Source organism: Rhinolophus ferrumequinum, chromosome 11, assembly GCF_004115265.2.
Source record: "Rhinolophus ferrumequinum isolate MPI-CBG mRhiFer1 chromosome 11, mRhiFer1_v1.p, whole genome shotgun sequence".
NCBI lineage: Eukaryota > Metazoa > Chordata > Mammalia > Chiroptera > Rhinolophidae > Rhinolophus > Rhinolophus ferrumequinum.
Window position 1 is genome coordinate 2,680,185 of NC_046294.1, and position 12,302 is coordinate 2,692,486.

A 12,302-nucleotide genomic window follows, 5' to 3' on the forward strand; every position below is an offset into this window, starting at 1 on the left:
TACCCATGTCACTTTCATTTCCCTGAACTCGGCCGTGGGAAGCTGATGCCAAGCAGGCGTCTGGGTTTCGGGCGGGTAAAGTGGACAGAGGGCCAACCCTGGACGGCGGGCGTGGCCATCCCGGGAGAGTCCCTCTCAGGCAGGCAGGGCCAGCCTCGAGCCTGTGCCCGCAGCCGTCGGGGGGAAGGTGACATCGGCATCACCAGTATTCCCCCCTCCCCCCCGCCGAGTAGCGGCTGGTCTGCCCTGAGCACCCCTAGAAGGAACGCCATCCCGAGGGGAGCGACACACGTCCAGGGGGCGGGGTGAGGGTTGCTCAGAGGGCAGAACCTCTTAGGTGGGGCTGCAGACCCCAGGGAGCCCAGCCTCCTCTGTGTGGGGCACTCAGCGTTCAGGGGGAACGCCACGTCCCCACCCGAGAAAGAAGAGCGGGCAACATGTTACCCCCAGGGCGGGTATAGTTGAGGACATGGAGCCCCAGAAGTCTCTAACAATGGTCCTGGAGTCAGAGGTCACACAAGTCAAGCCGGGGTTCAGACGTCCGTGGGGGAGTTCAGGGGCCCCTGGTGGAGTAGATGGGGCTGGCTGGGCGCCAGGGAGGGTCAGGGGTGCGGTGTGACCAGGACAGACAGCAGACGGCAGGAGGCGGGAGGCAATTCAGAACTGGTCCCCAAAGCAGGAGGCTCTTGGCACCCTCCCCACTGCCCTGGAAGGGGTGTGCAGGGTGGGGTAGAGTCCCACCTCCCAGAACCCTGTTTCCACTCCAAGCTGGGTGACCTTGTGCTCGCAGAAGCCAGCGGCTGTGACCCGAGGTCACCATGGCAACTGTGGGGCAGTGGGGCCGTGCTGGCGCTCGGCGGTGTCTCCCATCACCGTGGGTCTCACCGTGGCATCCACACATGACCCGGGACACGCGGGTTGTCCCAACCAGTGTCACCATGTCCCGTGGGAGGGACATCCTGATGACTGTCCATCCCCGTCGTATCTCCTCAGGCCTCAGGGAAGCTGTGGAGGGCGAGGTGCTGTCACGGGACAGCAGAGGCAAAGCTAAACCCAGATGCCCGCGGTGGGGCTGCGGTGCCCAGGGCTCCGTGCCAGCCGAGGACGCTGATGTTTCTGTCTGGCCCCAGGTCGGGGGGAGACAGTGCTGGCGGTACAGGTGACATGGGATCTGAGCTCTCATGCTTAAGACGCAGCTGCCAGTGGACAGTCAGGGCTTGGGGCCGTTTGTGCTGGATGTGCCACCCTTTTGCAGAGCCATAACCGGCATCTCTCAAACAGCCTCCGTCCTCTGTGTGAGGCAGGAGCCTGGGGACACCGATTTCCAACAGGCCTCCGGTGCAGGCAGTCTTGCTTCTTGCTGTATGTAATCCTGCCATCACTCTGCACGTCACCCTGACCTCGGGCACCCTGCCCGCTGCAAGCCAGCCCTCCCCCTGCAGCCAGGGTAACCCAGAGCCCGTCCAGTCACGTGCCTGCTCTCTGGGGCGTCAGGTCTGCCCTCCGCGTCCCTGCAGAGCCTTTCCTGCAGCCTCTGCCTGAGCCACCCTGTCCACGGTGCCGACCCATCAGACATGCAGAAAGGCGTCTTCCAAGTTGTCCTGCTCCCCGTGAGGCTCATGCCTGTGTCATGTTCACGGGTGTCTCTGGACCCCCAGATACTTGCTGGATGAGTGAGTGGCTGGATGTGTAAGTGACTGACCCGTGAACTGGGGAGGAAGTGCCGCGTGCGGGCAGGTCCATGCTCTCGCAGGACGGCTGGGAAACGGCTCCGTTCACTCGTCCACGTTGACCCGCGTTTTCTGAGGTTGAGACTTGGGGCCGCAGCCCTCCTGCCGGCACCCAGTGGTTGAAATCCCATCTGGCTGTACTTGGTCCTTTGACCGCGTTTCAGTGCACAGCTCAGTGGCGTCAGGCATGCTCACGAGGTACAGCCAGCACCTCCACCTCCTCCGGGACTCTCTCCATCATCCCAAACAGAATCTCTGTCCCCATGGAACACTCCCCTCCCCTCCCCCAGCCCTGCACCACCATCTACTTCCTGTCTCGGTGAATCTGACCCCTCCAGGGACCTTGTGTGATGGGGTCACACAGGATGTGTCCCTCTGTGTCTGGCTCGTTTCACTCAGCACAGTGTCCTCCAGGTCCATCCACGTCGCAGCAGGTGTCAGGATGTCCTCCCTTCTGATGGCTGAGTGACACTCCAGTGTGTGGAGGGACTGTGTTTTGTGTACCCCTTTGTCGTCTGTGGACATCTGGGCGGTTCCCGCTGGGCGGCTGTGACTAAAGCCGCTGTGAACACGGGCAGACGTGCCTGTCGGAGCCCCTGCTCTGACTTCTTTGGGAATGTGCGTGGAGTTACATTCCCCACGAATCGCGAAAAGATGCGATTAGAGTCTTTTCATCTCAGACGCTGCCCCTGGGCCCTTATGTGTCTTCAGCCCCGTCTCGAAGCGGGAGCCCCAATATGCCTGCCGTTGACACACCTTTGCTGTGACTGGACTGGCCGCAGGTATGGCGCGTGGGCTGCTGTGTCTCCAGTGGTGACATTCTCTCTCTCTCTCTCTCTCTCTCGCTCTCTCTGCCCCGTCCCTCGCAGGCCAACCTTCCCGCCTGGTGCCAACAAGGACACACTCTCCGCCTTCGAGTACCCGGGGCCCAAGCGGAAGCTGTACAGTGCGGTGCCCGGGAGGCTGTTCGTCGTCGTCAAGCCATACCAACCCCAGGTCGATGGCGAGATCCCCCTTCACCGTGGCGACAGGGTCAAAGGTCAGTGTCCACGGGTGTCCTCTGCTTCTGGGACAAGGTCAGGCTGGGGCCCCTGTGGAAATACGGAGCCCCGGGAGGCAGACAGGGCACAGAGGGACGCTTGCCAGCCATTCTCACAGGACACGGCTTCGGTGTCCCTGTCGTGTGTCAGGGATGACAACACGTGCGTCTGGAATGAGAGGCCATGTGGAGGGCGCAGGGTGGGGCGGACGAGGGCATCCACGGCTCCTTTCCGCATGGAAACCCCCAGGCCTCCGGAAGAAGAGGTGCTGGGACCAGTCCTAACACAGACTGGATTTGGTAGGGTCTCGTTGGGAGTCGGGCGGGGTGCCCCGGGGGACGGTGCAGCTTGAGCCAGCCCCCAGGGGCCTGCAGCGTCCAAGGAGGGCTCTCGCCGTGTTGGTGGGAGGGGGCCCCCCGGGGGAAGAGCAGGAAACGAGGCTGAAAGGCGTGAGGGCCACCAGGAATGCCAGGCCGCGCAGGAATGTACGGCCGTGGTGCCAGGGTCATGGGGACCAGCGATGGTCTGAACAGGGAGACCAGGACGGCGGCGCCCTGGGGAGATGGAAGTAGAGGGGGCGTGTGCGGGGCCGGGCAGTCAGCAGGGGCTGCGGCCGAGCCCTGTGGCGTGGGGCCGTGGGAGGGATGTGGAGACGGCAGGAGAGGGCTGCAGGCCACGTGGGGCAGCGAACTCACCAGGGAGACGAGAAAGGGCGCAGCACAGGTGCCAGCCAGGAGGGCAGGCTTTCGGGCGGTGCCTGGCGTGCGGTAGAGGGCATGCCCCCTGGCGTGAGTAGGCCAGGTTCACGTCCTGCCTTCCCCACCCAGTCGCTGTTTGGCCTTGGACTGGTAAGTGACGCAGGACCTCCCTCTGTACCTGGCACTACCCCGGCCGACCTCACCTGGATTGTCCATGTTCCTAGAGACACGTGGAGCCCAGGCTCTCTCCGGGTTCCTTCTGAGAGCCCGGCCGCACGTAACTGCCAGGGGATCAAGTCCCAGGGGCTCTGTGCCGGCTCTTCCCGTCTTCGCCTTCATCTTAGATCATTTCTATTAAACTGATTTCAAGTTCACTCACTCTTTCCTCTGAAATGTCCCGTTAGCTGTTAAGTCCATCTTGTGAATCTTCTGGATTACAGAAATTACATATTTAAACCCTAGCATTTCCACGTATTTTTTAAATTTTATTTCTTTTTATTTGCCGAGACTCCCCATTACTCTGTTGAGATTTTCTACTCGTCGACAGCACGGACTGTTTTATGACATCGTGGGCTGGTATATCGTCTCTTTAAAATCCCTGTCTGTTATCCCACCCTCGGGGTTGCCTTGGGGTTGGCTCACCTGGTTTTCTTGTCTCCTGAGAATGGGCTCCTTCTTGTTAGGTCTCCATGTGTCCGCTCATCTTCTGTTGCGTTCTAGACATCCTAAGTGTTAGGTTGTGGAGATTTTGGCTTCTGTTAGTTTTTGGTCTTTTGCTTCGGCCGGTTTCCTGGGTGACAGCTCTGGGCGAGCTCAGATCTCCAAAGACGTGAGCTGAGTGGCCTTGTATCTGTTCTGCGCATGTGTTGTCCTGGGGTCGGTCGGAGATGTGGGGAGGCTGCGTTTTTCCATCCTCTCCAGCGCTTTCCCTCGGGGGGACACCCGCAGTCTCTCCAGACTGCGCAGTTTCCTGACTCACCTGTCTAGCTCTTCAGGCCACTGAGAACCAGGTCTGTCCCCTGGGTCCCTCCACCAACAGCCCTGCCGTGGGGACTCTACTTTGTCAGGCTACGGGAAGAAGGGGCTCTTGTACGGTGGCCCTCCCCACCCCTCCGCACCAGCATGCCCCGTCCCACCAGGCCTGTCTTCTCTCCACATTGTAGCACCTTCAGATCACGGCCCTCCTGCCCCTCAGGCTAAATTTACAGCTGCCTTCTGTGGTGTGGTCCAGCGGGGTCTGTGACCATCACACCCAGAAACGGGAGTCTCCAAATTGTCCCTGCATAGTTTAATGCAGTATTTTTGTAAATGTTAAAATATAAGTGTTCAGGTTATAAATGCATAATAGAAATTCACCTGACCTGCCACTTTGAATCTTAATACTAGAAGTGTCGTGAGGTGAGCGCTTTGGCCCTGCGTGTGCAGTAGTTCCCATTGACCCCACAACAGTCGTCGTACGACCAAGGCAGCATGCGTGCTGGACGCTGCCTGTTCAGTGGGCGGGCTGCTGGCCAGGGAGGGGCCTCGCCCCCGGCCCCGGAGCAGTGCTCACAGGCCCCAGACGGAGGCGACTGAAACGTCTTTGCCGAGTGCATGGCCGTCCCTGCACAGGAGAGCCCAGCTGGCACGGCCTGCGTCGGCTCCACGGCCTCTGCTGTGCGTCCTTCTCTCCCTCTCCCTAACCTGCGGCTACAGGGGGTCAGCCCCCGAGAGAGTCCCTGCAGAGCTGTGGGGAAGCCCCACTCCTGGCAGAGCTGCGGGTCAGGCCAGGACATTCCCACAGTCTTCCCAGGGTCCCGTCTGCTCCAGCCTGTACCCCTCACGCCCGCCTCGCAGGAGGACACGGCACAGCACTGCCGGGCAGGGCAAGCCCACTCTTGTGGGGGTGCCTCCATTCTGAGAAAGTGGGGAAAGATGGGCTCCCGGGGCTTGCTGCATTTAGGACCCTTTGCCTGATTCCCACTGGGTGGTCGGAGGAAAGGGGCTGGTCAGGGAAGAGTGGGTCCTTAGCTGTGGCCGTCACACGTGGGGTGATGTGGACCTGCTGGACAGACCAGGGGCAGGGGGACGGTGGGCAGGCTGAGACCAGGATGCAGGACTCGGGAGGGTCACAGGCTGGGTGGATCCCCGTGGCGGGAGCGTGAGGCCCTCTGCCCCTCCCCCTGTATTCCCAGAGGCACCTATGTCCCTTCTGGGGACATTGACCCCACTGTGACCCAGCCCTCGCTGTGGGAATGAGGGTGTGCGGGGAGCCGGGCCTGTCTCACTGGGAACAGAAGTGACAGAGCTTCGTTCCAAAACTCCACCTGAAAGGGCACCTTCAATGGATTTCTGTTCTCAGAGCAGGCGGGTCACAGCCGCCGGGCGAGCCCTGCGTCCTTGGATAACCCAGCGCCTTCTGCGGGTGTCCTGTGCCCCCACACCCACCCCGACCTCAGAGGACCCACCGCGGAGACGGGATCTGGGAGGTTGTCCAGAGAAACTGAGCTCACTTCGGGAGAGGTGGGGTCCTGGCCCAGGTGGGCAGGTCCTGGGGGTCCTGCTGATGTCCTCAGCCCCCAGCCGGGGACTTGACTCTCGTTCAAATCTTCTGCTCAGCCCTGCAAAGATAGGTCCTGATATTCACAGTAGACAGTGGAAGCCCGAGTCCCTGGGGAAACTCACGCCAACATAACTCTCCTAAAATGAGGGGTGCTCAGGAACAGGGGTGCATCTGTGCAGGTTCCTGGTGATGCATGTTTGGAGGCAAACCCAGATGGCTTAATTCGGGTGGCCTAGAAGTATGAGGTCTGACAATTAAATTCGCGACCTCATCCTAGAAAAAGTGCTCCATACTTCATGGCTGAATATCACTACAGTCACCTTCAAAGGACTCCCTTTGGGAAGCTATGCAGCAACGCGAGCACCTAGTCTACCCCCAAAGCCATTTTGGAACTCTTTTTCTGGAATGGCCATCAGAGCTGCTGTCGTATTACCCTTGATGTCCTGAATGTCATCAAAATGACTTCCTTTCAATATTTCCTTTATATTCAGGTAAAAAAAGAAGTTATTGGGGGCCAGATCAGGTGAGTAGGGAGGGTGTCCCAACACAATTATTTGTTTACTGGCTAAAAACTCCCTCACAGACAGTGCCGCGTGAGCTGGTGCATTGTTGTGATGCAAGAGCCATGAATTATTGGGGAAAAGTTCAGGTCATTTTCATCTAACTTTTTCACGCAGCCTTTTCAGCTCTTCCAAATAGGAAACTTGGTTAACTGTTTGTCCAGTTGGTACAAATTCATCATGAATAATCTCTCTGATATCAAGAAAGGTTAGCAACATCGTTGCAAGAAGTTTGTGAACTTAATTGTCAGACCTCGTGCATTCCAGTCGGGGGTTCAGTGCAGAATAGGGGAAAAGCTGGGACCCCTGCTCTCCTACCCAGAGGCTCGCTCCCAGCCACTCAGGGGGGACCCTCCTCAGTGACCCAGACAGGGCGGGGTGGGGAGGGGACTGAGCACCGCAGCGGGGTGAACCACACAGTGACAGCCCTGCCCAAGCGTGTCCACTTTGCCGAGCTAATCTCTTATGGGAGCGTATTATTGATTTACGATTTTCAGGGGAGAACTTGAGTGTCTTTGGAGGGGAGAGTCCTGAAGTAGTGAGAGCTGGACTGGCCCCCTTGCCCAGCCAGTCACTCCAGGGTGGCCTCAGGGAGCGTGTTGGGCTTGTAGAGGGCCAGTGGGCACGCCATTTATTCTCCGGGTGTGAAATGTTTACCTCTGAGCGGCTTAAATCTGCGATTTTTGGGGAGCCCAACTCAGCTGCCTCTGCGCTGTCCAGGGAACACCCATCGTGACCCGGACCCGGGGTGCCTGGCCGGCGAGCCATCAGAATGTGCCCTGACAGTGTGGGCACACAGCCCCGGAGGGCGGCCCGCCTGTGTAAGCCAGCGTCCGCAGCTTCAGGACGCACACGTGGCTGCTTACGGACTGAAGAGCCTGTGATGCAGACCCCCTTAAATTAGGGTGTTCCCGATGGCACCCAAGTCCCTCCCCACCCACACACACACACACACACTCTCCTCTCTGCCTCTCACCTCTGTACAGAGGGCCACCAGCTTCCATTCACTCCACCAGAAACCCAGGACCATCCCGGGCCCTTGCTCCGTCCCTCGGCACCGAGCCTGTTGTGTCCCCTCCTCCTAGTGCCACTGATGCCCCCCCAATGTGCAGGGTCCCCGAGCTGGTGGCTGTAAATACATCTCCTCTGCTTCCTTGTCTTTTCCTCTGCCTCCCTCAAGCCAGGCTTCCTCCTGGTCTCATAACAACAGTCACACCCCCAGAAGTGGACGCTTGACACGCATGAAATGCGGGACTGGAAGGTGTCGTCCCGGACGGGGGGCTTGGGAGGAAGCGAGGGAGCCGAGATGGAGCCCCATGCCGGGCTCGTGTGCTCTGTGAGCTAAAGCGTGTTGTCCCGCCCTGACAAATGAGGAAACTGAGGCACGGAGCTCGAGCAGCTTCCCCGAGTGTCACATCAGTGAGATGTGGCAGAGTGCTTCCTGAGCGTTTCGTCCTCCCCGGGCCCCCTGAAACAAGCAGAATGGCCGGCTCACAGCCTCAAGGAAAGCACGCGAGGTCCCTGCACTGGCCGCTGGCCCATGCCGCTCCCGGCCAGGCGCCTGCCTCCCCTTGCCGTCCAGAGTTGGGCCTCCTGATGACCATCTCAGCTCCGGATTCCACTGGGACCGTGGCCTGCGTCCCGGTCAGCTGGGGAGCGTGCCGTGGAAGGGGCTGGTGTTGGTTCCTGGGGGAGATGCTTCAAGAGGTCAGATCGTACTGGTCAGCTGGGAGGTTGCTTGTCTGTTTCATTTAGGTCATTGTTTCAAATTATTAGGCAAAGACCTACGGAGCCAATCTTTTCTGTTCTGTCGACCGTCCAAAGTCACGGGTCCAGTTGCTGTTCATCTGGTTCTCTGAGATTAAAATGCGGCCGGAAAAACACACTCAGGCTGCCCGGATCCCTGGTACTGCAGTCTGGTGCCTTTGCGTCCAGATCATTTAAAGATTAAGGGGTTCAGAGGTTGTATTGGTTTCCCTGTTACACAGCCACATGCTGAGGGAGCCAGGCTGTTGGGGGCACCCCAGCCCAGCACCAAAGGCCTACGATCTAAAGATCCCCCTACACACCTCGCCACTGTGAGCTTGGCCCTTACGAGGGTGACTTGGGAAGCACCTGGGTCCTGTGGGGGCCCCCACCCAGTGTCTTCAGGCTGGCATTGCTCGCCCATGTTCAGCAATGGTCAAGTTTAAAGACATGCTAACCTCGTGGCAGCTGTTCACTGAGGCCCTTCTGTGCACCCAGCCCTAAGCCCAGGGAGGGAAAACCTGCCGTGCAGGCGGGGCTGTGTCTTCCGACCGGCTTGTCTGCGTTTTCACTGTGGACAAGCCCACCGCCCCTTCTCTCTAAGGGGACTTTGCCCCCCAGCCCTGGCATATTCGTTAGTAAGCCAGCACGCCCCAGAGCCAGCCCCTCCACCCCGTGCCAGCGTTGTCCAAACACGTCTATGAATCCTGCCCTTTTCACTCGAGTCCAGAGAGTGCCATGTCATCTGTCACAGCCTGTCACTGCTTTTCTGTCTCCTGCTGTGAATTCTCTTTCCTCAAACAGGATGAAAAGATCCTGGGGAGCCAGACACTTGGGCCCCCTTCCCAGCTTGGGTGGGGGCAGACACAACCTCACCATTCTTTCTCCCCTGTGAAATGGCCTGCCCACCCCCCACCCCCACCGAGTTACCCCTGAAATAATTAGTGGTGGGGACTTGCAGCGAGCACTCTTCTGTCTCAGTTAGACCGAGAGAGGGGACAAAGTGGCCACGTGACATGTAGTGTAAGATGCAAAGATGCCGGTATGTCCGGTGCTCGCATTCTGTCCCCAAGGGTGACAGCACAGGTGGGTAGTGCAGTGCTCCGCCCGAGGCACTGCCCTTCCGAGGGACACTTTGCCAGGTCCCCTGGTTCATAGCCGAAGGGCGCGTGGTCAGCTGGCACGCGTGGCCCACAGCATGGCGGCCCCTGTCCCGCCTGGCCCCCCGCCCCCCCTGCCCTCCGAGCCCGGCCCCTGCCTGCTAACGCCATCCTTGTCTTTGTCTCCAGTTCTGAGCATCGGCGAAGGGGGCTTCTGGGAAGGCAGCGCCCGTGGTCACATCGGATGGTTCCCGGCCGAGTGCGTGGAGGAAGTCCAGTGCAAGCCCAAGGACAGCCAGGCAGGTAAGCGGGTGCCGCCCTGCGACCCCACCGTGCTTCCTGGACCTCTTGGGGCCAGGGCAGTGTTGTCGGTTCCCCCGAGCGTGGAGCGAGAACCAGCTGATGCGTTGTTCCAGGGACAGGCTGTTTCAGAACAAGGTCTTCTCTAGCAGGTCGATTCAGTTCCTCTGGGCTTTGTCCAAACCACAAATCAGTGCAAGACAGTGTGGAAGCTATTAGAAGGCTGCTCAGTACACATTCCAGAAGACTTGGATCGTACGGTCAATCCATGGGGAGAAAAAAGGCTCTTTGGTTAAGTGCAGAAGCTTCCTTATGTCTCTCCTGGACTGTGTCATGAGCAGGCGGCTTTGCCTTCACAGAAGGTCCCTCCCAGGCCCTCTGTGACAACTATGCAGTTCCATGCCGGTAATAGCTGCTCCCAAAAGGTCAGGGTTCGTGAGGGAAAACCACCCCTGTGCCTTTCAGACGTCCCCAGCAGAGCTCTTGCTGACAACTGCTTTCAAGTTCATTGCCAAAAGATTGGGTTGACTAAAATGTTCCGAGGCGACCACTTATGTAAAATGTAGTGAGAAAAAGGGGTGAGGTGGCGAGAAGCACCAAGCGTCTCAGGTTCTAGAAGGGCCTGGTCCACGTGCGTGGCACGCAGCGCGAGTGGCCGAGTTTGCTTTGGGGCCGATAGCTTTGCTGCGTTTCCTTGCTCAGGCCAGAGGCCCCTGGCTGGCTCCCCGCACACAGTACAGAATAGCTCTGAGTAGCTTTCTTCACCCGAAAATGCCGTGGTGTAACGCGAAGCCCGGAGGCGACACAGGTACAGGGTCAGGGGAGGAGTGTAGCTGTAGGTTTGTTGTTTCTGTGCACAAGAGACAGAGGTGTACCCCGGGGTACAGTGACTCACCGCTTTGCAGGCCTCGGCCCAGAGAAGTGGCCGCTAGGTGCTGCGTGTGACACTGTCACTATGTGCAGAGGATGGCATCCTGCCGGAAGGTGCCACTCAGTTGTGTGCGTGCCCCTCCCCCTGGTCCTAGCCCCCAGGCTCCCGAGCCAGGGACAGCATCTCACCCTCCTGTGTGCTGCACGACTCCTGATGCAGGAGAGAGTGTGCCCGTGGGTCCCTGTGTGTGTGCAGAGGGCCGTGCGGTTGCCCCCGAGGGCCGGCTTCGGTCTGACTGCAAAACATGCCCACTGTGTGTGTTTGCTGGGGCGACATCGGCTGCTGTAACAAAGAGGCTCCGTGCAGCCCTTTTCCTTCCCGCCCGCTAACTGCAGGATGGCTGTTCCAGGTCACATGTGCTCCGGTGTGACCGAGGGGCCGGGCTGTGCCGTGTTCAAGGGCTGTGGCAGCCGCTGCCTGCAGCCGGCAGACACGTGATGAGCAAGTGCAGAGGCCCCGCCCCTGAGAGGCTCTGGCCCAGGAGGGACACACCACGCCCCTCAGTCCCCTTGTCCAGGGCCAGTCATGTGACCGGGATGCCATTGGTTCCGGGGCATGTGGTCCCCAGCCAGGAGCCATTCCTCGGTGACTGACCAGCCAGGGTTCTCCAGAGAAACAGACCAGAAGGACGTAGATATGGACACAAATACAGACGTATGTGCGTATGAACGGTTTCTTTTTAAGGAATTGGCTCACTCGCCTCACCCCCGCAGGGCAGGCTGGGAACCCGGGTGGGGGCTGAGTCTTGAGGCAGAATTTCTCCCTCAGGTTTGCTCTTAAGCCTTTCAGCTGATTGGAGGAGGCCCATCCACTTTCTGGGGGAGAATGGCCTGTACCCAAAGGCAGCCGACTGCAGGTGTTAGCCGTGTTGACAGAGTCCGTCCATGGCAGTGCCCAGACATGCAGTTGACTCCGTAACTGGCTGCCACGGCCTGGTCAGGTTGACACACAAAACTGACCATCACCGTGACAGACCCACACTGTGGGTGGAGGAGGGACAGCTGCAGCCTGTGCCCTGTGGTGACCTTGGGCAACCTCCACCATCATCCAAGGCCTTGGTTGCCTCACCTGTAAGTCCCGGCTGCCGGATTAGACAGTGGTTTGATCTTTCATCCTTCGAATTCTACACATGAACTGAAATAAGGGACGCCCCCAATGTGGGATCTCAAACGAGAAACTAAGTTAAATGGTTCTAAAACCATTACTGGGATCCTGCTGATGAGTCAGTATGAAAAACAAACATGTGCGTGCAGTTATCAGTGAGTGACACAGCTGATGTGTAAACAGAAATGGTGACACCAGGGCTCCCTGTCCATTCCCGAGGAAATGGCAAGGCCAGGTCGCTCCCAAACTCATCGGATTCTATTTCTGAAGCCAAGGAGCTGACGGGTGAACTTCGGACGAGGTGGGAGATGCTGTGACAGAAAAGCCCCGCCCACCCTGTGCCAGCCTCCAGAGACTGGTCACCTGGCCGGAATCCGGTCACCTGGAAGCTGCTGACGTGGGCTTGGTGGCCTAGTGACCGGGCAGTTCAGGCCTCAGGTGCAGACGCCGTGTTCTTGCCTCCCCCCTACCCCCTAGGAGGGGACCCGAATGAGCTGCCCAGTGTGATTTTGGGGTGCTGTGTGTCATGTGCACGCTCAGCCTGTCAGAGG

General features: G+C 59.1%; 1 protein-coding gene across 1 annotated transcript in view; it reads left to right on the top strand.

Annotated features, from left to right (window-relative positions):
• The window catches only part of SHANK2 (SH3 and multiple ankyrin repeat domains 2), a 471,028-nt gene that overhangs the window by 215,800 nt on the left and 242,926 nt on the right, over positions 1 to 12,302 (top strand). The window contains 2 exon segments of the mRNA XM_033119735.1: positions 2,600 to 2,769; positions 9,606 to 9,719. Coding sequence (XP_032975626.1) covers positions 2,600 to 2,769; positions 9,606 to 9,719 — 284 coding nt within the window.